Here is a 24,540-nt window from a genome sequence, read left to right as displayed (position 1 = left end):
GGGGCCACATACCTATGAAGCTGGCCCTGTGTGCTGCATTCTGTATTTGTAGGGCTCTGTCACTCACAAGTCCCCTCTTTTTGTGTAGCCTGGGATGGCCTGGAATGGTGGCCAGAGGAGGGAGGAAGTATGGTCAGCCCATCCAACCTCACCTCTCCCTGCTTCCTCCATCAAACAGCCAAACCGAACTTTCTAGTTTCCCTCAACAAGCTCTGCTGTCTTCTATTATAGTTTCCTCTACCCCAGTGGTTCTCAGAGTTGTGACCCCTGGGCCAGTAGCATCAGCATCACCTGGGGTTGTTAGAAAGATGCAAATTCCCGGGCCCCACTCCAGACCTGCTTTTTTGGGTGGGGCTGAGGAATCCGTTTCCACATTCCCTGGCACCATTGTGATGCACCACTGCTCTTCCTGAAATATATTTCTCACCTATTTCAGATTCCTAATTCCACTCCTTTCACTGTAAAAACCCCTCCTGCTCCAGGAGTCTGTCTGAATTCTTCACTTCTCCCCCGATGGGCTGCAAACTGAGGGTGTGTCTGTCTCATTTTCCATCTTGTCCTGAGTACTGAGCAGGACAAACAGCAGGCACACAATAGGTGATGGTGGAGTTGCGTTGACTCAGGGGCGGCCAAGGGAGTGGAGACACGGGGCCTATGCATCGCGGAGGCTGGGAGTGCTGGGTCTGAGCACGGACGTCCCGCCCTGCAGGTACAGCCTGTACACCCGCACCTGGCTTGGGTACCTCTTCTACCGACAGCAGCTGCGCAGGGCTCGGAATCGCTACCCCAAAGGCCACTCCAGAACCCAGCCCCGCCTCTTCAATGGTGAGCTCTGGCTGCCCTGGGCCAGCATTGCCCCCAGCTGTGCCCAGCCACCCTCCCTGCCTACTCACTGTCACAGAGCCCTGACTACTGGGCACCTTGCCTGTCACGCCACCCACAACCTATCTCTGTCCCCCAGGAGTGAAGGTGCTTCCCATCCCTGTCCTCTCAGACAACTACAGCTACCTCATCATTGACACCCAGGCCCGGCTGGCTGTGGCTGTGGACCCTTCTGACCCTCAGGCCGTGCAGGTGAGGGGCAGGGGTACCTGGGGTCACCTTGGGGACTGTGGCTTCCCCTCACTAGAAAGGGGCTGACCCTGGGCCCTCTGCCAATGGGACGTGCCCCCTCCACATGCGCCCACTGAGACTCCCACAGCCACAGTGTGGGGGGGGCAGGTGTCCAGGGCTTGGCTGGAGGAAGGGGGGAGGGCAGCAGTGAGGGAACCGGACCCAGAGAGAGCGATGGTGACCCAGGACTGTGGGTCTAATGGGCTTCCTCTCTTTCTCACTCTCTGTGGCCTCCTTTCTGACCCGCTTTCTTCTCTCCTCGCCTCTGTTTGTCAGTATCCAGGACTTTCCATCTTTCCCTCCCATTTCTTATTCTTATGTGTGTGTATGCCTGTGTGCCTGCCCCTCCCATGAGTTCCCCTCTCCCTTCCCCTCTCCTCCACCTCCCCACCCTCTCCTATGTGCCCATGGTGGGTCTCAGCTACACGCCCCCTTTCCCCAGCCCTTTCCTCCCACCTCCTTCTAATTCTCTAGCTCTATCCCCTCCCTCTCCCTCCCCCCTCCCTCCTCCCTTTTCCTCTCCTCTCTACCCAGCACCCACGCCCCTGTCTCTCCGTCTGTGTCCTGTTGCTCAGTCTCAGTAACTCCTCTCTCCTCCAGGCTTCCATTGAAAAGGAGGGTGTCACTTTGGTTGCCATTCTCTGCACCCACAAGCACTGGTAAGGGGCTGCAGTGGGGGGTCTGGGTGCACATGCTTTCCCCTAGCTGTCCCTTGCTCTGGCTGATCTTGCTAGTTCTGAGCTCTGTAAGGTCAGGCTGGGCTGGGTGGGGGTCAGGACGTCAGGATGGCAGCCACCCACTTTCCTCATGAAGTACTGGCAGAGAGGGAGGGGAGGGATGGGCCTTCCACTGCTCCACTTATCAGCCCCAGAGGAGGGCAGGGCAGGGCAGGCATTTATCTCTCATCCCATGGGCATTTATTACATGCCTGTTGTGCACTGGACATGACAGACCTTGTGATCTCTTCTCTTAAGAAGATTATAGTCCAATAGGGGACACAGCCCTGCAAGACAGTATACAACAATGACAAACTGTGACAACTGAGGCATTTGGCACAGGGTACAAGGGGTGGTGGACATCAGGTGGGGCATAATCAGATTCACTTGGAAGAATTAGAGGTTGATGACCCTGGAGCTGAGAAAGTCCAGGAAGATCAGATGGCATTGGCCAGATGATGGGGGGTGGCAAATTGGGGGGATGACATTCTGGGCAGGGAAACAGCTTGAACAAAAGCCCAGAGATGTGGACAGCTTGGCTCAGTCCAGAAGCCAGAGACATCCAGGGCTTATGGGCCTGGAGATGCCACAGGGAAGAGGGAGGCGAGGAAGCCCAGTGCAGTTGCCCCTCAAAACCCTTTCCCGTCTCTGCTGTCCCACAGGGACCACAGTGGAGGGAACCGTGACCTCAGTCGGCGGCACCAGGACTGTCGGGTGTACGGGAGCCCTCAGGATGGCATCCCCCACCTCACTCAGTAAGTCCCTGACCCAGGAGTGTGATGGCACTTCCATGGGCTCATCCCCCATCTTTCAGTCGACTATTTTAGGGGTATTAGCAGTTGGATCTTTGCTCATGCCCTTCCTGGCCCTTAGAGAGCGGATCACAGCCCGTTTGAAAACTGGCACTGCCCACCCCCCAACTGATCCAGCCATGGTCCCCAAAACAGGGAGAGGGGAGGGTTTGTATTTGAAGTCCTGGGCACTGGGGTGCCTTCTCTTTCTGGTGTGGAAACCCCGACTCCTGCAAATCACCCAGCCCCTTGGGCCTAGGGTAGGGCAGGACCAGGATGACGTAAGCTCTAGTACCTTCTCTTTCCTATTGCCTTGCTCCTCAGTCCCCTGTGTCATCAAGATGTGGTTAGCGTGGGACGGCTTCAGATCCGGGCTCTAGCCACCCCTGGCCACACACAAGGCCATCTGGTCTACCTGCTGGACGGGGAGCCCTACAAGGGTCCTTCCTGCCTCTTTTCAGGGGACCTGCTCTTCCTCTCTGGCTGTGGTGAGTTCCCCCAAAGGGAAGAGTGAGGATGAGGGATAGAGGGAGGGAGAGAGGCCAGGGCAGGGGCCTGAGGACTGCCACAGCTCCACGCAATGCGGTAAAGCACTGGTTTCCACACAGATGTTGCCTTGGCAGTTACTCTGATTTGGGGTAACAGTTATCTATGTTACCTCAACATTTCTTATATTCTCACAACTTCCCACAGGGCCGGGTAGAATGAGACAATGCCTGTAACTGAGTACAGACCTCGCAGGGCATTTGTTTCCACTGGGTGGAGCCTGGTTCTCTGATACAGTGACTGGGGGACTAGGTTACAAAAACTTGAGAACCCCTGAGCAAGAGGATGATGCCACGGTTGTGGATCACAAGTCCCAGGCTGTATGGAGTCCCAAACACAGCACAAGCAAAGAAGGAAGTGCTCCGTGGAAAGGAGCAGCCCAACAGGACCATGTTTGGGGTTGTTAGAACCCAGCCTGAGGACTCAGCACCCCCTCTCCATCCACGTGTCAGTGTGTGCAGTGGGGGCCTTCAGAAGGGCTTGGTTGGGGGTGAATATTTGGGCCCAGCTCCCAAGGGCATGGCTGAGGGCTGGAGGCTCGAGATATACAAGCTGGTTCCCACCCCACTTCGCGTACCTTACATCCCACTGTGTTATCCTTGCATTTTATAACATACCCTGACCCCACCAGGACGGACCTTTGAGGGCACTGCAGAGACCATGCTGAGCTCGCTGGACACTGTGCTGGGGCTGGAAGATGACACTCTGCTGTGGCCTGGTGAGGTGCCCCCCTCTTCTGGCCCTTTATCCTCCTAGACTCCCCCCAGACCCAGTTCCTGTCCCAGAGGTGACACAGCTCCACCTCTGGTGGCTCCCAGAGCCCACTGTAGCAGGGGGGCAGAGCTCCCTTCTTTTGGGGACACTGGCTCTGTAACTCTCTGCTTAGCCAGAGCCTAGGACAAAAAAACATCTTTGTTCATCAGGGAAGTCAGTACATCCTGTCTGCATGTGTCCACTGACAGCACCCATATCCACACATTGTATGTCCAACCATCCATATGTACATACGTCCTTGCATGTCCATACAGAGATACGTGTGTACGTTGCATGTCCACAGTTTCTAAAACATTCTCTAATATCTCAGTTCATCCTCAGAATATCTCAGTTCATCCATTCATTCATACTTTCTCGAGCACCTAACATGTACCAGACTGTGTTCTAGGCACCAGAGACACACCCTTATTCTAGTGGCATTATTTTCTCCACTTGCCAAAGAAAACTGTGGCCCCAAGAGGTGCCATGACTTGACTGAGGTCGCAGAGGCAGTGGGGCTAGAATGCGGTCTCCTGGCTGCAGGTCTGGTGGTGTCCCCTGAATTGCTGCTGCCTCTTCACATATGGCTGACTTGTGCCCCCCTTTCCTGGGAAGTGCTGCCCCTCCTTCCCCCCAGGCATCCATACCATTGGCCTGGGCACAGAGAGGACTTTTTCTGGTCACACACCCATCTCTCTCTCCTGCCTTCCCGCCCCATGGGGGTCCCTAGGTCATGAGTATGCGGAGGAGAACCTGGGCTTTGCAGGTGTGGTGGAGCCTGAGAACCTGGCCCGGGAGAGGAAGATGCAGTGGGTGCAGAGGCAGCGGATGGAGCGCAAGAGCACGGTGAGTGCAGGGCTGGGGCCCGGGAGGGGCCCTGAGGGCGTTCCCCAGAGGGAGCCCTTCTAGCTGAGCCAGAGCCTCTGTGCCCCTCCTAGAGCTCTGGCACGTTTGCTTCCTGGGCCTTCCAGGAAGAACTGGACCCCAGGACGCGGGGCAGGGGCGGGAGGCTTCCCTTGTTGGGTGCAGATGCTCCCCACCAAAGCCAGGTGCCTCTGTCCCACAGTGCCCATCCACCCTTGGAGAGGAGCGTTCCTACAACCCGTTCCTGAGGACCCATTGCCTGGTGCTGCAGGAGACTGTGGGGCCGGGCCCAGGGCCTGCTGAGGATGATGGCTACTCCCGGGCCCAGCTCCTGGAGAAGCTCCGCCGGCTGAAGGACCTGCACAAGAGCAAGTGACGCCCCCCAGCTCCCCTCAGCCCACCCACATGGTGGGGAGGCAACCCGTCGCCCACACACACTATACCCCTCATTGCTACCAACACCACCTCCATCAGCACCCACAGTGGGCATCATTCCCCGACACTGGTCGCCTGCACACGGGGAGAGGAGGGACAAGGCAGGGAGACCTCCTAGAACCAGAGAAAGAACTGCTCAAAGGCTTGAGACTCCATGGAGCGAGGCTGAGCTGTCAAGGGTAACAGGAAAGGAGGGGCCTTAGGACAGCTCCAGACCTAACTGGGAAGGTCCCCTCCTCCCTTCCCCTGTTCCTGCGCTGGCAGTGAGCACATGGAGGCTGCGATGAGCCTCTCCCTCAGGAGGCTCCCTTTCACTGTAGCTCCTAACACCAGGGCAACAGGAGCCATGAACAGGTTGAGTCCACCTTCGCTCTTCTGCCATTCAGGGTTGGGAAAGAATCTGTCTCCCCGAGTGGCCTGAGGAGAGATGCCTTGGAAAAGTGGTCAGTCAGAGGGTTCCCAGGCTCTGGTTTACTGAGACACTGCCCCTCCTCCCCCAGCCTCCACACCCTTCCCCGCCCTGCCCCCACAAAGGCATTTTTCAAACGGAGCCATTTCTGAGAAAGATGAAAGGGCTGGGAGTCTGGCTGTCTGGCCAGTCTCTGCCTCAGTGACTTCCCTACAGCCTGGAAGGAGGGTCCTGGTTGCCAAGGAAACCTCGACCTCAGGCTGAGGAGACCTTGGAGGCTGCTAGATTGCTGCCCCACAGTCTTGTAGGTCACAAGGGCTCCCTGCACAGCTGGCCTGGTCCTGCCCACTGGCCTCTCCCCCTGCCCTGGACCAACAGGGTCCCTCCCTTCCAGCGGGGAGAGAGCCATCGTCTGCCAAGGCCACTGCACTTTTCTCATTCTGGCCCTTATTCCTGGAGACTTCTGCCTCCTCTCACTTCTGCTTTACCCTCACCCCCTTTCCTCTTTGCTATTAAGGACATTCACCTAGCCCCTTGCAGTTTTCCAAGAATATTCTGTGTCATTTCTCATTCGATCCTTGGCCCCCTCCTGGCTAGGGGAGGGGCTCTGAGGCAGAGTTCAGAAATCAGAAGCCTGGGAGCAGAGACCTCTCAAGGGAGCCGCAGCTTCCAGGAGCCCTGACCTGGGCCCTTTCCCTCTGCTCGGCCCTCCCTCAGCTCGGCTTCTCCTCTGGTCTCGGGTCCAGGTCCCTTCGGGGCTATAGTGAGGAACCCTATGGTCCTCAGGCAGGTGTACCTTGGGTCAGCCAGGGGCCTACTCCTCCTTCGAAGAGCAGCTTTTCCTCAGGCCCCGCTCACCTCTGGCGAGCCTCCAGATGCCCCCTGCCCTCACTCTCTCACCATCCGGCCTCTGCCTCCCTCTCCAGCCACAGCCTCTGGTCCCACTCTAGCAATACTCCTAGAATAGTTAGAGTTCCCCGCACCCCAAGACATGCAGTTTCCTGCCTCTGTGCCTTCGCTCGTGCTGTTTCTTCAGACTGGAATGCCTTTCCCTGCTCCTCCTGCCTTGTCTGCCTGGCAAACACCTGTTCATCCTTCACAATCCCCCTCCAAGGCCCCCTCCTCCAGGAAGACAACCCCCATGCATCTCCCCCTCCAGGCTACCTCTGCTCTTTGTAAATGCTTCTCTGTGGCACTTATCACTCTGTATTTTACTTGTTTACATGTTTGTCTCCCCTTCCAGACTGTGAACCCTTCAGGGCATGGACTGTATCTTATGCATCTCTGTATTTCTGCGCCTAGCACGGTGCCTGGCACACAGTAGGCGCTCAATAAATGTTAAATGAATGAATGATTTAAGAGAGTCGTGATCACTCAGTGGGTTTGTCTTTGTTGCTGGTTCTGTTTTCCTTCCTGGGTTATAGGTCCACCAGCTTGGAGTTACTATACTATAAGAGGTTTGGCCAGAAACAAAGCCCTGAACATATCCTCCCGTGGCTCGGGTGCATTTGTTCAGGGCTTACAATGTGCTTACCTCAGTGTTTCCCAAAGCTTGGGAGGCACAGGTGCACCCTGGCCACAAGGGAGATGGTTTCGCATGGTCCCAGCACAGCAGTGGAAAGCACTACAAGGGCAAGGCCTCACCCTCTCTAAGAGCCAGGCATCACTGTCTAGAGATAAATTTTAACAATATTGTTTTTGTTTTCATTGTATTTACCTTTGGAGTCAATATTTTTGACAAGTGACACCACTTTTCAACTCAGGGAAGTAATTAAAGATATTTATTAAAACAGGAAAGTAAGAAGCAACGGTGACACTTGGCTATGGCAGAATTCTTGAAGGTGGCCCTGGTATGGCTGAAGACAAGCACTGGCTTAGCTTCACATTTCCCTGGGGCCAGCTCAAAGCATGGTTTTCCCACCCCTGGCCATACCTCTGCCTCCTCTCTTAGGCATGCCTCACCCCAGGTCGGGGACCTTGGAACTGGCCCAGGCTGTCCTGGATCAGGGCCGTACCTGGGGTGGGGTAGGAAAAGGGGCCATGGTCGTCACCTTCCTGAAGAAGGGCAGCTGGCTGTGCTCTGTGATTGTTTCTGTGTCACTGCTGTCTTGAATGGGCAAGTCCCAGGGCCAGGTCCCCCCTGGGTATGTCCAGCTTCAAGGGGCCCTGGGTGATGGTTCTCTGAAGCTGGTGACACATCTTCCCAGGGCCTTGGGTGATCCTCCCACCACTGCATCTGTCCTGAGTGATGGCACATGCTTCTCCCAGAGCTGAAACTGACCAGTAGCAACCAGGCCACTTGCTCCTTGCTTGCAGGATGGCAGGTGTCACTGGCCTTAGAGACCTGGGTTCTAATCGCATCTCTGTCACTCAATATCCAAGTGACCTTGGATAAATCACTTCCCTGGCCTCGGTTTCTTCAACTTCCAATGGAGATGACAAGTTTGAGAGAGTCAGAACCCTTTCAGGTGCAAGTGACAAGTACTCAACAGAAAGGAGCTTAGACCCAAATGGGACATTGATCAGCTCATGAAACTGAGAAGTGTGGGATTATGTGATGGTGAGTTCAGGCAATGAGATGAGCATGAACAGCACCGTCATCTGTCAGATCTGCTTTCCTCTGTATTGATATTGTTCTCTGCCAGGCTTTCTCTCTGCAGTGGAAAGATGGTCTCCAGAAGTTCCACTCTACTGGCCCATCTAACCTCGCAGAACCTCCTAGAGTCCCAGGGACTGAGTTTCATTGCCCAGTTTGGGTCATGTGCCCAACCCTGAGGGGTTAGGTATGTGGATCTCTCAGGCTGCCAGAAGGTCAGTGTCAGACCCAACTGAAACACAGTGCACTGAGAGTAGGGAAAGAGTCCCCCAAAGGACTAAGGAGTCTGATACCAGAAATGATTCAAGGCAGCAAAATCATAACCCTTCACTAACAATTCCACTTACTATTAAGAGAGCCCAATGAGAAAAGGCATTTGAAGTCACTTTGGAAAATGCTACATCAGATTTTTGGTGCTATAATTAACTATAGAGAAGAAATGGAGGTAGACATATGGCCTCCAAGGTGTTTGAATAATAGGTAGTTTTAAAAATAATCAGCAAGCAGTTCATTTTTTTCTTTGGTTTTCCTGACAAAGGAGAAGGGGAGTGGGGAGCTAAGTGGGCAGCATTCCAGGGAAGAACAGAGAACAGGGGAAGTTGTAGGCATGAACATGTAGACGTGAAGAGGCCCGTGTGTGCATGTATGTGTTGGGGGTGGTCTTAGTCCTCCAAGGCCTTGGCCACAATTGGAGTAATTGAAAGCAGGTGGAAACCTAACCCTGAAAGTCAGTAAACCCCAGGCTCCAGCAAAGGCTGGACAGGTTGGTAGAAAGAAAACGGATTTCGCCTGGCCAGGCGTGGCTCAGCGGTTGAGCATCGACCTGGGATCCAGGTGATCAGGGTTCAATTCCCAGTTAGGGCACATGCCCGGGTTGCAGGCTCGATCAATGACTTTCTCATCATTGATGTTTCTATCTCTCTCTCCCTCTCCTTTCCTCTCTCTGAAATCAATAAAGATATATTTTTAAAAAAAGAAAAGAAAACGGACTTGGAGTTGGACTGGTCCTGATACTAATACAGGTTCTGCCTCTGGTTGGCTGTGGGTTACACCAGACAGGTGATTCATAACCCTGGGCTCATTCTGCAGGGCCTGGGAGAACTGAATGAGATGCAGTGTTGTCAGTCAACAGCAGTCTCTCTCTCCTGGTACTGTTATTAATGAACTTGGGGCTAGTCCATCAGGGAAAATAAAACAAAGTGGTTGAGAACAGGGACTCTGGAGCCAGCCCACCTGGGTTGAAATCCACACATTTCATTTATTAACTGGATGACCTTAGGTAAGTTACTTAACCTTCCTGTGCCTCCGTTTCTCATCTGTCCAATGGGGATGATGCTGGCACCACCTTAGAAGTGACTGTGTGGATTAAATGAGTTAATATCTGCAGAGTTTGGCACGTCATGAGCCCTCTCTATTAGTGGTTGTTGTTCAGTCGATGCCCACCCTAGTGGCTGGGAGAGCACAGGCTGTCCATGCCACAGGCTCAGAGAGGCCAACCTGCCCAAAGCAGACAAATTGCTAGTATGTCAACCCACTTCAGAGCGTCCTTTCCAAAGCTATTAGATTCTAAGAGGACAGTAGCAAAGGTTCCTGATAGCTCTCTTTCCAGAGGGTCAAAAAGTAGACAACAAACTGATGTTGATTCTCTGTGAGTCACTCTGCCAAATTGCTTTCTCCCCCAGCAGCAAGTGGGAGGAAATGGGGGAGGGGGGAGAGAGTTGAGAAAACGGGTTCCCGGGAGGTGGCTAGAGGGGCCTGACCAAGAAGAGGTGAATGGATGAGGGGAGCTCTGAAGGGAGATGGGCAGGAGACAATAAGAGGGGAACTGCATGAGCCCCCCTTAAAGAGCATCTAGACCACAATTTGCTCTTTTTATTTTAAACTTTGTCTTAATAATCAAAAAGACTGTCAAACTTTTTGTAATTCACATATGACAGCAGTACAGTTTGGGTTTTTTTAGATTTTATTTAAATCCTCTATTCTTTATTAACAACTTTAAGATATAATTGACATAAAACACAAAATTCACCCTTTTAAAGTACATGATTCAGTGGTTTTTAGTAGAGGCACAGTTTTCCAGCCATCACCGCCATCTAATTTTAGAACATTTATACCATTCCAGATAGAAACCCTGTGCCCATTTGATGTTGCTCCCTGCCTCCACCTCCCCCACACACCCCCAGCTAGACAACCACTGATCCACTTTCTGTCTCTAGATTTGCCTATCCTGGACATGTCATGTAAATAGAATCATGCAATGTGTGGTCTTCTGGGACTGGTTTCTTTCCCTCAACTTGTTTTCAAGGTTCATCCACGCTGTAGCATGTATCGGTACTTTACTCCTTCTATGGCTGAATAATATTCCACAGCATTTATACACCACACTTTGCTTATCCATCCATCAGATGATGGGCAATTGGGTTGTTCTCACTATTTTAACTATTATGAATAATGGTGCTATGAACATCTGTGTACAAGTTTTTGCATAGACAGATGTTTTCACTTCTCTTGGGTATGTACCTAGGAGAGGAATTGCTAAGTCATGCAGTAACTCCACGTTTAACTTTTTGAGGAACTAATAAACTGCTTTCCAAAGCAACTGTGAATTTTCCTAATGCCACTGGAGTCACATGCAGAGAAAGGTTTATTCATAATTCACTTTGACTTTTAAAAATTAATACTTAATTTCTTAAAGTGCAAATTTTAAACATAAGCATTTCAAAAACTTTTAAGTTCAACTTACCAGTCATATCATTCTAATCATAAATCTAGTGAATATGAATAACTTCTAAGGGGGCTTTGATTACTAATTGGTCTTTTTAAAATTAAAACCTTAGGCAGTTTGTATTGTACTTACTCATCCTATATATAAGTAGATTACCATATTTCTTTCTTTCTTTTTTTTTTTTTAAAGTAATTGATTGGGCCCTAGCTGGTTTTCTCAGTAGTTAGAGTGTCGGCCCGCAGACTGAAGAGTCCTGGGTTTGATTCAGGCCAAGGACATGAACCTCAGTTGCAGGCTCAATCCCGGCCCCAGTTAGTTCATGAGCAGGAGGCAACCAATCGATGTGTCTCTTTCACATTGATGTTTCTCTCTCTCTCTCTTCCCCTCTTCCACTCTCTCTGAAAAGCAATGGAAAATATATCCTCGGTGAGGATAGAAGAAAAAAAAGTAATTGATTGTTATATATCAATTACATGTCAATAAAGCTGGAAAAAATTAAGTAAAATAAAAAGAACTCAGTTCTCTTTAAAACATTTTTAAAATAAAACAATTGACTGACAAACCAACCTCCTGAGTACTTTTATTGCAATCTAATAAATAAACATATATAGTAAGTTTGAAGATTTTTTTGTTTTAATGTTTTTACAATCCCAGTAAGAATTTAACTTCAAAGAACAGTCTAAATCAACTATTCAACTGTCTGATTTAAATTAGAATCTCCAGGCTTATCTCTTAGGCATCCCACCATGCCAAATTATTTTAAACATTTCAAATACTTGAAATACCAAATATTCACAATGTTATACACAAAAAAACCCCATTAACACTGTTAGTTTGATTCTCTTAAGCAGTTCCACACATAATTCTAAATTTTCCTGAAGTTGATAGATAATAATCCAGTAAAAAGCCATTTGAAAATTGCTTTCCCAAGTGATATGGTGTGTGTGTGGGGGGGGGGGGGCGGGGCACACCATGACGACAACAGGTCTCCTTAGATGACTAAGATTTTATGTCAAGATTTTTCTTTTATTTATTTATATTAAAATTATACTTGACAGGCAGACAGTTCGGGGGGGGGGGTTGGAGGGGGTGGAGGGATTGGGGGAAAGAGAAAGAGCTCATGGACAGAGACAACAGTGTGGTGATTGCTGAACGAGGGGGTGGGTGGAGGTGGAAGAGGATATAGGGGGCATAGATGGTGATGGGAAGAAAATCTAATTGGGTTCTGTGCCTGTTAGGGCATTTCTGTATCAGGGCCACAACGTCTAAAGTTAATCCAGTGACCCAGGTCACCCTCCTGCCTCTTAAGAATGTCACATGCTCCCTCTGCTGGACAATACCTCAGGCTCGGGCTGAGTCCCGGAACCCGCCTGCAGTTCCCACCCTGTCCTCTAAGATCTGGGTGTTTGGTGAAGTGGGTCGACGGCCCTTTAAGAGGCAGTAGCTAGCTCCCAGTTGCCATGGAGACAGCTGGATACACACCAGGTAGCAGGCAGCAGGCGGCATGTCTTCTAAAGTTCAATCCAAAGGTGGGAAGAGGGCTGCGAGGGCTGGGCAGGGGAGGGCCATCTTCTCCCTCACAACCTGGCCTGGGGTGGCCTGGAGGATCCGGCTCTGGGACCACTGCCCCACCCCTGCCTTTCTCCCCGGGTGGGCCATCTCAGCCACTTTTCCCTCCATAGGTTCCAGAGCCAAAGACCAGCAGGCCTCAACCCCAGAGAGTCTGCCACCCCCGGAGGCCAATGCTGAAGCCATTTGCTTCCTCAACTCCCTTCGTGAGCCTGGGCAGTGTGTGTGTGTTGGGGTGTGTGTGGGGGGGAGGTGCCAAATGTGGGGAGAAGAGAGGAGAGAAGGCCCAGACCTGGCCTCTCTCTCTCCTGGGACTTGGAAAGAGCTGATATTTGTTAATATTTTTCAAAGGAAGACCCCAGGGACATGGGGGTAGCTGGGGTGCGTCTTCACCTGCTGGCTGCTGTAGAGGCGGATGGAGGGGAGGCAGGGCTGCCTGGGAGGTGCCGATGAGGGGGCAGTGGGTGGGGACTGTGGGACGCTGGTGGCCAGGGGGGCAGAGAGTTGAGGCCTAGGAGCTGGGGCTTTATCTGTCCCCGTGGGACTCTCACCCCCAGGGCAGGAGGAGCTGCAGATGCTGTTCTTCTCGGAGACTTTGGCCATGGTCTCGAACACAGGGGTGCCTCAGGGAGAGCTGACCATTGAGGTGCAGAAAGGGAAACACGAAGACGACATGAGCACCATGTCACACTGCCCCCTCGTGCATGCCTTCAGCCGCGGCTCCATGGACAAAATGCGCTTTGGAAGCTCTGTCCTCGGTAGAGTTCCTGCTGCCTAATGCCCTTAACCCACGGCCTTTCTCCACCTCCCCTCCTCCATTCCCAGGACTTTACTCAGGACCAATCCTTGGACTTCACCTTGGGACCAGAATGAGGCACAGAGGGTGTGTGGGAGATGGGAGTGACAGGGAGGTTAATCACAGCCACAGATGCAAGACAAGAGCATGGCTTTTGTCTAGTTTTTTTCTGTGGCCACACTATACCTGAGTCTTTCAGCCTGGGCCACCACCCTTAGCCTCCTGCAACCTCCAACCCTACTCCCTCTATGGCTCTGTTCTCCTCCTTCCACCCCAGGCTATCTCACGTGGAAACTGGAGATCATGGAACAACATAGTCAGGAATTCATCAAGGTACCTCCTGGGGCCTCCAACCTTGACTCCAATCCTGGATGAGAGAACAGACACCCTGGGAGAAAGGGAGGGAGGAAGGGGGGGCTCAATAGAATGTCACCCTAGCTGTCTCTGCAGTTACCCTGTAATCCTTACAAAAAACTGGGAAGCCATCCATCCGGGGTGCTGGAGGTCAGCAGCAGGTTGTTTCTGCTGACCTAATACACAAACGCTGCTTCCAGCCCATCTTGGACCCCCTGCAGCCTCACAGCCAAGTATCTCCTGGGGCCATGTGGGCTGACCTTTCTCAGAGTCAGGCCTTTCCCAAGGGCTTGTCACCACCTGCTTCCAAATTTTTCTGCTCTGTGCCCCTCGTAACAAGCCCTAGCCACTTCATTAACTTCTGGAATGTGACCTGTTTATACCTGGGAAGCTCCTTTTGCCTAAGAACCTTCCCACAGAAACCATTCCCACCTTTTAAAACCTGTATTTGAAGTGCACTTGCTTTTTAACTGTATACTGACCACAATGTGACTTCTATCCTTGGGCTGTCCGACACATGGAAGGTTTTCTATTTAAATCTCCCCTTGGCTTTCTCATTTATAAAGGAGATGGACAAGGTGGCCTGGCGGGGAGGGGGGGCGGGGGCGGTCCTGTTCACGTACAATCAGGCAAGTCCCTGATCACCCGTCCGTGCTCTGGCCCGCAGTTCCCCATCTTCCCCATAGAGCGGAAGACTAGTTTGCTGAAGCAGGGGAGTCAGCTGGCCATGACCAGGAGTGTCAAGGAGGGTGAGGTGAGCGGGAGAGCCAGGTGGGAGCGGTAGTCCATGTCCTCTTGAAACCAGGAGCAGGGACCAGATGGCGTCAGGCCAGGAGCCCGGAGCGGGGACTCGGTGGGGACCATATGCCCAACACCTGGCTTGCCCACCCTCCCTACCCCTTTCTGGCTCTATGTTCCTAACCCAGATTTGTCCTGAACAGGAAATGACGACTGAAGTGACATATTTCCCCTGGGACTCAATTGCGGGCTTCATCTCCGAGGCTGCCAACCTGCTGTTGCTGAGGGTGATGGCCTGGAGGCAGATGGTGCCCAGTGGTGCCCGCTTCTTGGCCTTGGATGCCGAGGGCAAACTCTGCTATTCCACTTACGTGAGGGATCTCCCTGGGTGGGGGACTTGGCCTGGGGAGAAGCAGAAGGGGCAGGGGAATGCTGAGGTGGGAGAAGAGATAACTGCGGAGTGGAAGAGGGGGTAGGATGGGGGTAAAACCAGGGCAAGGGGGCGGGACTTCCAAAGGCAGGAGAAAGTAAGACCGCATTTGTTAGAAGGTCAAGTGTGGGGCCGGTGGAGTGAGTGAGAGAGGCCGAAAGGTGAGCTGTTGAGGGAAGCAACACTTTCTTGCACAAAAGTCAGCCAGGACAAATAAACATAGTGGAGGGCTGCTTTTAAAGACACATTTTAATATCAGGAAATGCGCTATCTCCAAGTACACTTAAATATTCTTTATTATGTCTCAACCCTGAAGGGTCTTCCTTTTTTCTTCTTCTTTTCTTTTGGCTAAAATTTCATAATCAGCATACCTAGGACTTCCTGCAATATGTGATTTTAAAGCCGTGCCTCTGAACACACACTTTGGGGGTTGATTGGACCAACTTTGTAAATGACATTCTAGTCATTTCTATCACACATGACAGCAATGTGTTGGCACAAACAGGCACATGCTATTTACCCCCATCCCCGTGGCCACAGCCCTAACAGGGGTTTAAGTTTTAGTTCCAGCAGGGCATCCTGCCCGTAGCATGAGGGGGCCACAAACCTCAGTCTAGTCCCAGCCCCCAGAGCCTCACTGCCCTCTGCCCCCCAAATAGCGCCCCCACACACTCACACCTAATTGGATGACCCTCATCCTTGTGAGAATCTGCCAACTAGAAGCACTTGGTCATGGAGAGGGGATGAGGAGGGGGTGGGGCAGGAGCAGGCTGGAGCTGGCTATGAGGGGAACCCCCCAACTTGACTTTGGGGGCACAACTCAAATCTTGTGGCACCTGAGTGTCAGACAGCCAAGAGTTGCTTATCACTAATGAACAAGGAATGAAGCTATAAGATGGAGAAAAGGGCCAGGGAAAGATTTGTGGGGAGACCCTGGTGGGCATCCACCTCACTTCCTTCCCTCCATTTCGGCTGCTGCCAGCAAGCCCTGGGCTCGCAGACCATCCAGGTGGACCGTCGGCAGGCAGAAGTGTTCATCGTGGAGCAGACCACACACTCGGATGAGGGCATCCCCGTGTCCTGCCAGTTCTACCTGCTGTCTGATGGGTGAGCTACTGATGGTGGGGCCGGGGGGGCAGTGTTGAGCACAGCCGGGGCGCTCATCCACCCAGGGTAATGGGGAGAAGGAAGACTGCTGTTTCTGGGGACACCACCAGGAAGAGTTGCTGTTGAGACCTGAGTGCCCTGCTTTATCCATATCATTCATTCATTCATTCATTCATTCATTCATTCATTCATTCATTCTCCTGTACCTCACAGGGCCTCCCAGACCTCACCAAAGAGCCCTAAATGGCTGAGGGTGTTCATGCCAAATCCACAGAGCCTAAGGCATAGCTAACGCAGCTGGCACAGGTGTTGGGTTTAACATTGAAAAACACCAAGGTTTGAACAACTCAGCACTCGATAAAATGCTGTGAGAGGCATGCTGGCACACTGCCAAGCTGTCACCAGCAAAGCCAGGCATCAAACTATGAGAAAATTTGGGAGGGGGAGAAGGATTTGTTTCTTGAAATTTCCAAAGAGGTATTGCCATAATCACCACACTCAAAACATACTGTAATCAGAGCATCCTTGGCCTTCCTTCGTTCCTAACTTAGCATGTTTGTTTCTGTTTTGCACGTCGTATGTCAGAGGCTCATGGTTTTTTTAGTGCTTACAACTCTATAAAGGTCTCAGTCCAGCCCTGTCACACGAGCACACATCTCCAAGGGTAGGAACAGTACCCAGTTTGAAAAGCAGGGGCCATTATCTGGGGAATTAGAAATGAACTTGAACTGGGAACTCAAAGATAAATATGAGGGCAGCAGTCAAGGGGAGCCCTGGCTGGCTGCCTCTCAGGGAGTGGGTGGTCAGGGAGATGCACACCTTCTCCTGTGGTACTCCAGGCACCTGGCCAAGAGGATCCAGGTGGGCTCCTCCAGCTGCTGCATGATCACCAAGATGCCTGTCTTGAGGGAGGAGGGTGAGTGAAGCTTCTAGCTGGTGGGAAAGCCGGAAAACCCAGGGCCTTCCCCGATCAGGGGCTGGACTGAGTGTGCTGTGGGTGCGATCAGAGCCGGAGATCAGATGGAAAAGCTTTGCCCTCCAGCCCTTGACCTCAAGACAATTAGAGGATCATTTTGCAGGGAACCACTTGCAGCAACTCTGTCCACATGGGCAGAACCCTGGGGTTTCACCTGAGCCTGCAGTTTGGGTGTTCTTGGGCATCCCTGTGAATCCCAGGAAGGCTCTGGGGTCGGGACACACAACCTTCCTCCCTCCGCACCCAGATGAGATTGAGCCTCCCCCGGTATTTGAGAAGAAGCCCCTGGAGTGGGAGGAGGACTTGGAGCTGTACTCGAGGTTCCTGGAACGGAAGGTGAGGAGACGGCAGCAAGCCTGGGGTCCCCATACTCCCCCGCCCCCCCCCCCCCCCCCCCGCAAACATCCTGCCATCACTGATTTCTCTGGTTGCAATGCGCACTCCAGGGGGCTGGGAGGCGTCCCTAAGTTCTCCTTGGAGCGAAGTAAGGGGGGGTCTGCTGGGGTGCGAGGGTCCCGGGCCGGCTCGGGTCTGGCTCAGGCTCGGCCCCCGCCAGGAGCAGCTGCGTCTCAGCCACACCAGGTATCTGCAGCAGCACCCCGACGCTCAGGCGATCGTCTCCGACTTCCTGCTGTTCCTGCTGCTGCGCCAGCCTGCCGACGTGGTCACCTTCGCCGCCAACTTCTTCGGCCCCTTTGACGCGCGCCGCGCGCCCACCCCTGCCTTGCGTTCCTCCAACGCGCCCAGCCCCTTCCGCGCGCTGGAACCCGCGAAGGCGCAGGGAGCGCAGCAGGCCAGAAGCCCCCGGACGGGCCGGGGGCGGGTTGCCCAGGCTGCTGCCATGGACGAAGCCTTGCTTTCCCTGCTGCGGTTTTGATGGGAATAAAGGGCGCCGGGACCTTCCCTGGCCAGTCTTGTGTCTTGGCTAAGAATAGAAACTATTAACTTTGTTTATCGAGCGAATTTCAGCCTTTCTTCCTAAATGCTATTTTTATCACTAACCCCATTTTACAGATAAGGAAATAGAGGCACAGGAAGGTTTAGTAACTCTTAGAGTAAGCACGTGGGAAGGATCAAACCCGAAGGTTACATTGTGGCCTCGCGCGCCTAGTCGCTGGTTAGGGGCGCAGGGGCTTCTTGGCGCTCAGAATCACTCCGGATACCACTTAGCAAAACTGCCCGCCGCCGCCCCCAAAGAAAAAGAGCAGATGACGTCGGGGGAGGGATGGACAAGGGATCTGGACGACTTGCTCATCTCCTCCAAAGCGTTCCAGAAACCGGCTGCCAGCTCTCCACTCCACCTCCCTCCCCATTCTGACTGTTGCGCGGAAACCCTCATAATTCATGCGCAAGGTCCCCATTTACCAGCTCCGGGCGAAGAAAAGCGGGGCAGGTGATCATCACCTCCGTTAGGTTCCTTGCTTAATGTCAGTCTATCCAGGAGTTTGTTTCTGCCCAGTGCGGGCTGCTGCTCAGTAGCAAATATTAGGCAAGCTCCCCTAAGGCAGCTGGCAATGGGGGTGCCCTCCATCAACTCATTCATCTGAACCTGCTATTGCCAGAGGAGGGATCAGAGAAGTTTTGCATTCTGGTAAACAATACGAGCTAATAGCTACAAGGCTGGGGGTGGGGGCTAGTTCATGACCTAGGAATCAGGGAAGGAAGGTTTCATGGAAAACTTAATTGAACCTTAAGAATTTTTAATAATGTATCTTATTGTTCCCTTTCCCCATATTGAAAGAAATACACGTTCATTAGAGAAAACTTAGAAAAAGGTGATAAACCAAAAGAAAGTGAATTCACCTCAATTCCTCTACCTAGAAGTGGCCACTCTTAAGGTCTTGGCCAATATTCTCTCTACTCTTTTTTTCTAGCATAAAGGTGGCTGGTGTTTGATCAGCAATTACTCTGTCAAACACTTTTATATAGAATGTTTGATCTGGTCATCACAGTCCCAAGGGACTTCATTTTAACAAAAAAATGAGATCATACAGTAATTGATGCTCAGTAACTGGTAACTGCATACTTAATTGTATTCTTGGAAAGTTTCAAACATTAGATAGCAAACAGATAAAGCTGGAATCTCCCTAGAATCCCACCCCAAGCTACTCGTTTTGTAACTTTTTTCATGTGTTGTAACAGCCTCTGTTTCATTTAACAATACATTTTGAAAATATTTCCCTGTAACTACATAGTCTTCTATTTTTGATGACTCTATCATAATGTAACCAATCTCTGCCCCCCACCCCTGACCTTTTTATTTTTATTTTTTGCTATCATACACTGCTGCATTGAACATCCTTGTAGCTAAATCTTTGCATATGTCAACAATTATTTTCTTAAGGATACATTCTGAGGAGTGTAGTTGTTGCATTGATATTAAGGCTTTTGTTTGTTTGTTTGAACATATTGCCAAGTTCTCCATGTGTATAACATTTTTATTAAGGGTCAGATAAAGCATTTCAGGTAGAGTAAAAGTAAGAAAGTGTAATGTATGTGCATGGTCCAGAGCAGGACCACCCAACAAAGCTTTCTGCAATGATGGACATGTTCTGTACCTGCAGTGTCCAATATGGTAACCACTACTCACATGTGGCCACTGAGGGCTAGAAATGTGGTTAATATGACTAAGAACTGGAGTTTTATTTTAATTTAAATTCATTTCAATTTAAATAGCCACACGTGGCTAGTGGCTACCCTAGTAGACAGCACTGGAGAATAAGTTCCTTTCATTCAATCAGGCAAGCAATTGAACAAATATTGGGCCCCTGCCATGTGCCAGGATTATTTTGGGCACTGGGAGGTCAGCAGTGACAAGACAAAGTCCCTGTCCTCAGGTAGCATGGGGAGATGGACAATAAACACAAAAGATAATTTCATATATGAAATTTCAGACATTTATGAAAACCAAGTCATGGGTAGAAAGTGACTCACAGTTGAAGAGTTGAGGGTGGACTTCAGGGAGGGCTTCTGGGGTCTCAGTTGAGCTGGGACCTGAATGACAAGGAGTCAGACCTGTGAAGAGCTGCAGGAAAAGCATTCTAGGCAGAGGGAACGGCAAGTGCAAAGGCTCTGAGCATAGCATGTTGGGAACAGAAGTTGGAGCCCAACAGGGCAGGAGAGGCTGGGGATGAGAGTACTCAGTCATAGTGCAGTAGGCAGGGCCCTGACCAGTTCTGTTCATCTATGGAGAACTGAAACCAAGGCTGACTCAGCCCAGTGCACCCAGAACAATTCTGCAGAGATCCCAATAACCCCTCCAGTCCCAATACTCTGCGGCAGTGGGGCAAAGGGGAAGGCGGAAACATCCAGCCCACAGAGCCTTGCTGTCTTGTATCAGGCGACTTGGGAAGGAGTCTGACCACTTCTCTGCCTGCTCTTTGACATCCATTTCAAAACTCGATTGTTTTTAAATGGTATCATTTGCCCCTGGAACTTCTATGACCCCTCTCTTTTTGCTCAATAATACTAAGATATATATATTTCTCTGAACAAAGGAAACACAAATCTTGAGTACTTCTGAAGTGCCAGGCACTGGGCTAGGATGTGGGCATACTTTCAGGGCAGGGCTGGGCCCTGCCTGCATAGCACAGAGTCAGCATAGAAGGGAAAGGGACATCAGTCAAGGATCCCATGGGTAAATATAGACTGCGGAAAGTGCTAACAAGGAAGCTCATGCATGCAATATTAGAGTATTTAATGCAGAACTGACCTAGTGTGAGGGCCAGGGAGGCAAAGGGAAATGAATAGTAATAAGAACAAGCCCTATGCAGTACTTACTATTCTAACCCCTTGATACATGGTAAATCATGTGATTCTCACAGCACCCCTATATGGCAGGTTCTATTATTATACCCATTTTACAGATGAGAGAAATGTAAGGCCAAGGCACACACCTGCTTAGTGGTAGAGCCAGATTTGGACTTAGGGAGTCTGGCTCAAGTCCATGCATGAATACACTCTCATAAAGAGATCAGATGTGGCTCTTTATAGTCAGATGCTAGAACAGAGAGAGAGATCCTCCTGCTTTAGATATATCCAGAGTAGGCGTGACCGTATACTGTCTTTCTCCATTTTCCCCAGGCACTCAGAAACTGTCCCACTCCCTACTGCATTGTCACTGACAGCAGCCTCATTGCTGTGAGTTGCCTGGGGAGACAGGGAGGGATGACACTGAAGGAGCACACAGCCTGGCCCTGGGGGGATCCTGGTCATGCTTCTCCCTTTAATAATTCTTTGGTTAAATCTGCTGTTCCCCCAAACCAGCATTAGTGATAAAGCCCGTTCTTGTTTAATTTGATGGTTTCCCGTTTTATGATATATTGCATCAGAATTGTCCTCTGCTATTTAATTGTCACAAATGTCTCATGTTTGAGCTACACTGCATCCAAGGCTTTGGAGGGCGAGCCTTAAAATTAAACCACAAGAATCAGAAAATGCATTTGGAGTTCTCAAGAACTGACAGTGACCAATGACACTTTGGAGCTCAATTTACAAAACAACTAACTGCACAGTGCTAGGTGCATATATCTTGAGCCTCATACAAATTCTTCGAGGTAAGTATTTTATTGTCCCTACTTTACAGGTGAGGAAACTGAGGGCCTAAGACACTTGCCTGAGTCATGGAGCTAGTAAGATTCAAGTCCATGCCATTTGATTCCAGAGGCTGTCATGGTGGTGGTGGTGGCAAATCAATTTTTGAGGTATAATATTCATTCACTGATTCATTCTTTTCTTCCATTTTTAAAACTGAGACAGTTGCTGATTCACATGTAGTTGTAACAATAATTCAGAAGGATCCCATTTACTCTGCTCACCTCCCCCCCGTGGTAACATCTTGCAAAACTATAATACAGTATTACAAGCAGGATGTTTCCCACTCTTTTTGGTGGTAAACTATATGTACAATGTGCCCTTTTCACCATTTTTAGGTGTACAATTTAGTGGCATTAAGTATATTCACACTGCTGTGCAACCATCACCACTATCCATTCCCAGAACATTTTAGTCACCCCAGAAAAAACCCCGTACCCATCAAACACTAATTCCCCTCTGCCCTTCCCCAGCCCCTGGCAACTGTCATCCTGCTTTCTGCTCTGTGTATTTGCCTGTTCTAGGTACCTCGTACAGGCGGAATCATACCATTTTTGTTTTTCCATGTCACGTAGCATAATGTTTATGCACCTGTTGATGGGCATCTGGGTTGTTTCCACCTTTCAGCTGTTGTGAAACTGTTGCTGTGAATGTGGACTTACACATATCTGTTTGAATGCCTGCTTTCAATACAAGCAGGATACTGACATTGACACGGACACAACCCACAGCTTTCTCAGATTTCCCCAGTTTTACTTGAACTCGTTGTGCGTGTGCATATTAAGTTCTGTACAATTTTATCAGGAGTGTGGTGTTGTGTAGCCACCACCAACAGTTCCAACACCACAAGGATCCTTCGAGTTACGTTTTCTTTTCTTCTTTTTTTTTTTTTAATCCTTACCTGAGGATATATTTTCCATTGCTTTTCAGAGAGAGTGGAAGGGAGCAAGAGGGAGAGAAACATCAAAGTGAGAGAGACACCGATTAGTTGCCTCCTGCACATGCCCGGACTGGGTTTGGGGGTCGAGCCTGCAACCGAGGTCCAAGGTCCGTGTTCTTGGCTGGAATCAAACCAGGGACCCCTCAGTCCTCGGGCTGACGCTCTAACCACTGAGCAAACCAGCTAGGACTTGAGTTACGTTTTCATAATCACACCCACCTCCCTCTCCACGCCCCCTTCATTTCCAAAACTTTGTCATTGCAAAAATGTTATATAAATGGAACAATACAATATGTAACTTTCTGTGATTGATTTTTTTCACTCAGCATGATTTCCTGGAGAATCATCCAAGTTCATGGTGTGGATCAATAGTTTTGTTCCTTTTACCTCTGACTAGTAGTCCGTGGTTTATATTGTAGTTAGTCTAACCATTCCTCTGTTGGCTTTCATGAATAAAACTGCCATAAACATTCGTATACAGGTTTTTATGTGAACGTAAGTTTTAATTCCTCTGGCATAAAGGCCCAGGAGTATATTTATGGCCTGGATATGCCATAGTTTGGCTATACCATTCACCTCTTGAAAGACAGTCTGGGTAGTTTCAGTTTGGGCCATTATGAATAAAGCCGTTACAAAAATTCATGTACAGATTTTTATGGGAACATAAATCATCCGTTATCTGGGGGGGAAAATGCCCAGGAGAGCAGTTGTTGGATCATATGATAGTCGCATCTTCAGTTTTTAACGAAATTTTCAAACTGTTTCCAGGGTGGCTGTACCATTTTACATTCCCACCCACAACGTGAGTGGTCTGGTTTCTCGACATCATTGCCAACACTTGGTGCTGTGACTGTCTTTTATTTTAGCCATTCTGATAGGGCTGTAGTGATATCTCAGTTTGGTTCTAATTTGCACTTCCTTAATGGCTAATGATGCTGAACATCTTTTCATGGGTTTCTTTGCCATCTGTTTGGTGAAATGTCTGTTCATGATTTTTGCCCATTTCTAATTGAATTGTTTGATTTTTGTTTTACTGTTGAGTTTTAAGAGATTTTTCTATCTCTAGATACTGGTCCTTTGTCAAATATGTGGTTTGCAGATATTTTCTCTGAATCTTTAGCTTGTCTTTTTATCTTATTAAAGGGTCCCTCATAGAACAAAAGTTTTTAATTTTGATGAGATCCCTTTATGGATCATGTTTCTAGTGTCAAGTCTAACAAGTCTTTGTTTAGTCTTGGATTCTAAAGATTTTCTCCTACTTTTTTCCTAAAAGTTTTTTATTTACATTTAGGTTTGTGATCCATTTTGAGTGAATTGGATTTCATGAAGTTTCACCACGCACATGCAGGGTTCAGTATCCAGCCACAGCTCCAGGTCCAAGGGGACCACTGTGCAGATTTCTGGACCTCTAGCTCATGTAGCTTCCCACCCTCTGCTACTCTGTCAAGAACCTCTGCTCTTAACCATTACACTATAATGGTTAAGTTAGAGGATGTGTGGGATATTGATCAATCATTAATCAATATACTTACTGAGTTCCTAACTATAGGTAAGACTCCACAAAAGATAAAAAGAAGACATCTGTTTTAGTCATAGTTCTCCGAGAAACAGAACCGATAGATAGATAGATAGAAAGTGATAGATGGATCATACAAACATACATACATAGGGAATTGGCTCCCACAAGTATGGAAGCTGAGAAGTCCCACAATTTGTGCAAGCTGAAGACCCAGGACAGTCAATGGCATATATGATTCCAGTCTGAAGGCCTGAGAAGTAAGAGAGGTATGTTCCATGGTATAAGTTCCAGTCGGAGCTAAGTCTGAGGGCAGGAGAAGACCAGCTCAGTTCAAAGACAGGCAGAGAGAGAGAGAGAGAGAGAGTTCTCCCTTTCTCAGCCTTCTGTTCTGTTTAGGTCTTCAGTTGGCTGGATGAGGCCCATCCACAGCAGGGAGGGAAATCTACTTCACTCAGTCTACCAGTTCAAATGCTGATCTCCTCGAAAAGCACCCTCACAAACACACCCGAATATCCGGTCACCTCATGGCCCAGTCAAGTTGACACATAAAATGAACCATCACAGTATGCT

At 49.9% G+C, this 24,540-nt stretch overlaps 2 protein-coding genes across 8 annotated transcripts in view; both read left to right on the top strand.

The window, feature by feature from the left end:
- PNKD (PNKD metallo-beta-lactamase domain containing) overlaps positions 1-7,000 on the top strand; it is a 64,809-nt gene extending 57,809 nt beyond the window's left edge. For both annotated transcript variants that reach the window (XM_081141888.1, XM_081141889.1), the window contains 8 exons: positions 710-825; positions 962-1,074; positions 1,714-1,772; positions 2,492-2,584; positions 2,945-3,108; positions 3,798-3,884; positions 4,650-4,765; positions 4,986-7,000. In XM_081141888.1, coding sequence (XP_080998014.1) covers positions 710-825; positions 962-1,074; positions 1,714-1,772; positions 2,492-2,584; positions 2,945-3,108; positions 3,798-3,884; positions 4,650-4,765; positions 4,986-5,159 — 922 coding nt within the window. In that variant the 3' untranslated portion in view covers positions 5,160-7,000. The remainder of the gene's footprint in view (positions 1-709; positions 826-961; positions 1,075-1,713; positions 1,773-2,491; positions 2,585-2,944; positions 3,109-3,797; positions 3,885-4,649; positions 4,766-4,985) is intronic.
- Positions 7,001-12,408: 5,408 nt separating this feature from the next.
- CATIP (ciliogenesis associated TTC17 interacting protein) lies at positions 12,409-19,267 on the top strand (the record flags this gene model as incomplete). Of its 6 annotated transcripts, none has more annotated exons than XM_081142287.1 (10): positions 12,409-12,477; positions 12,631-12,723; positions 13,075-13,275; positions 13,591-13,646; positions 14,335-14,421; positions 14,609-14,776; positions 15,818-15,942; positions 16,782-16,858; positions 17,166-17,254; positions 17,475-19,267. In XM_081142287.1, the coding sequence occupies 10 exons, from the start codon at positions 12,453-12,455 to the stop codon at positions 17,793-17,795; spliced, it is 1,242 nt and encodes a 413-aa protein (XP_080998413.1). In that variant the 3' UTR covers positions 17,796-19,267. The 6 variants fall into 6 exon arrangements, with proteins under 6 accessions (XP_080998413.1, XP_080998412.1, XP_080998415.1 ...); XM_081142286.1 differs by having other exon boundaries at positions 12,631-12,738; XM_081142289.1 differs by having other exon boundaries at positions 14,609-14,692; positions 17,475-19,103.
- Positions 19,268-24,540: the final 5,273 nt, after the last annotated feature.

Source organism: Miniopterus schreibersii (genome assembly GCF_964146895.1).
Source record: "Miniopterus schreibersii genome assembly, chromosome: 7".
In the NCBI taxonomy this organism is placed as follows: Eukaryota; Metazoa; Chordata; class Mammalia; order Chiroptera; family Miniopteridae; genus Miniopterus; species Miniopterus schreibersii.
The sequence above is the reverse complement of the archived record's forward strand: the minus strand, read 5'-3'. Positions and strand labels throughout refer to the sequence as shown.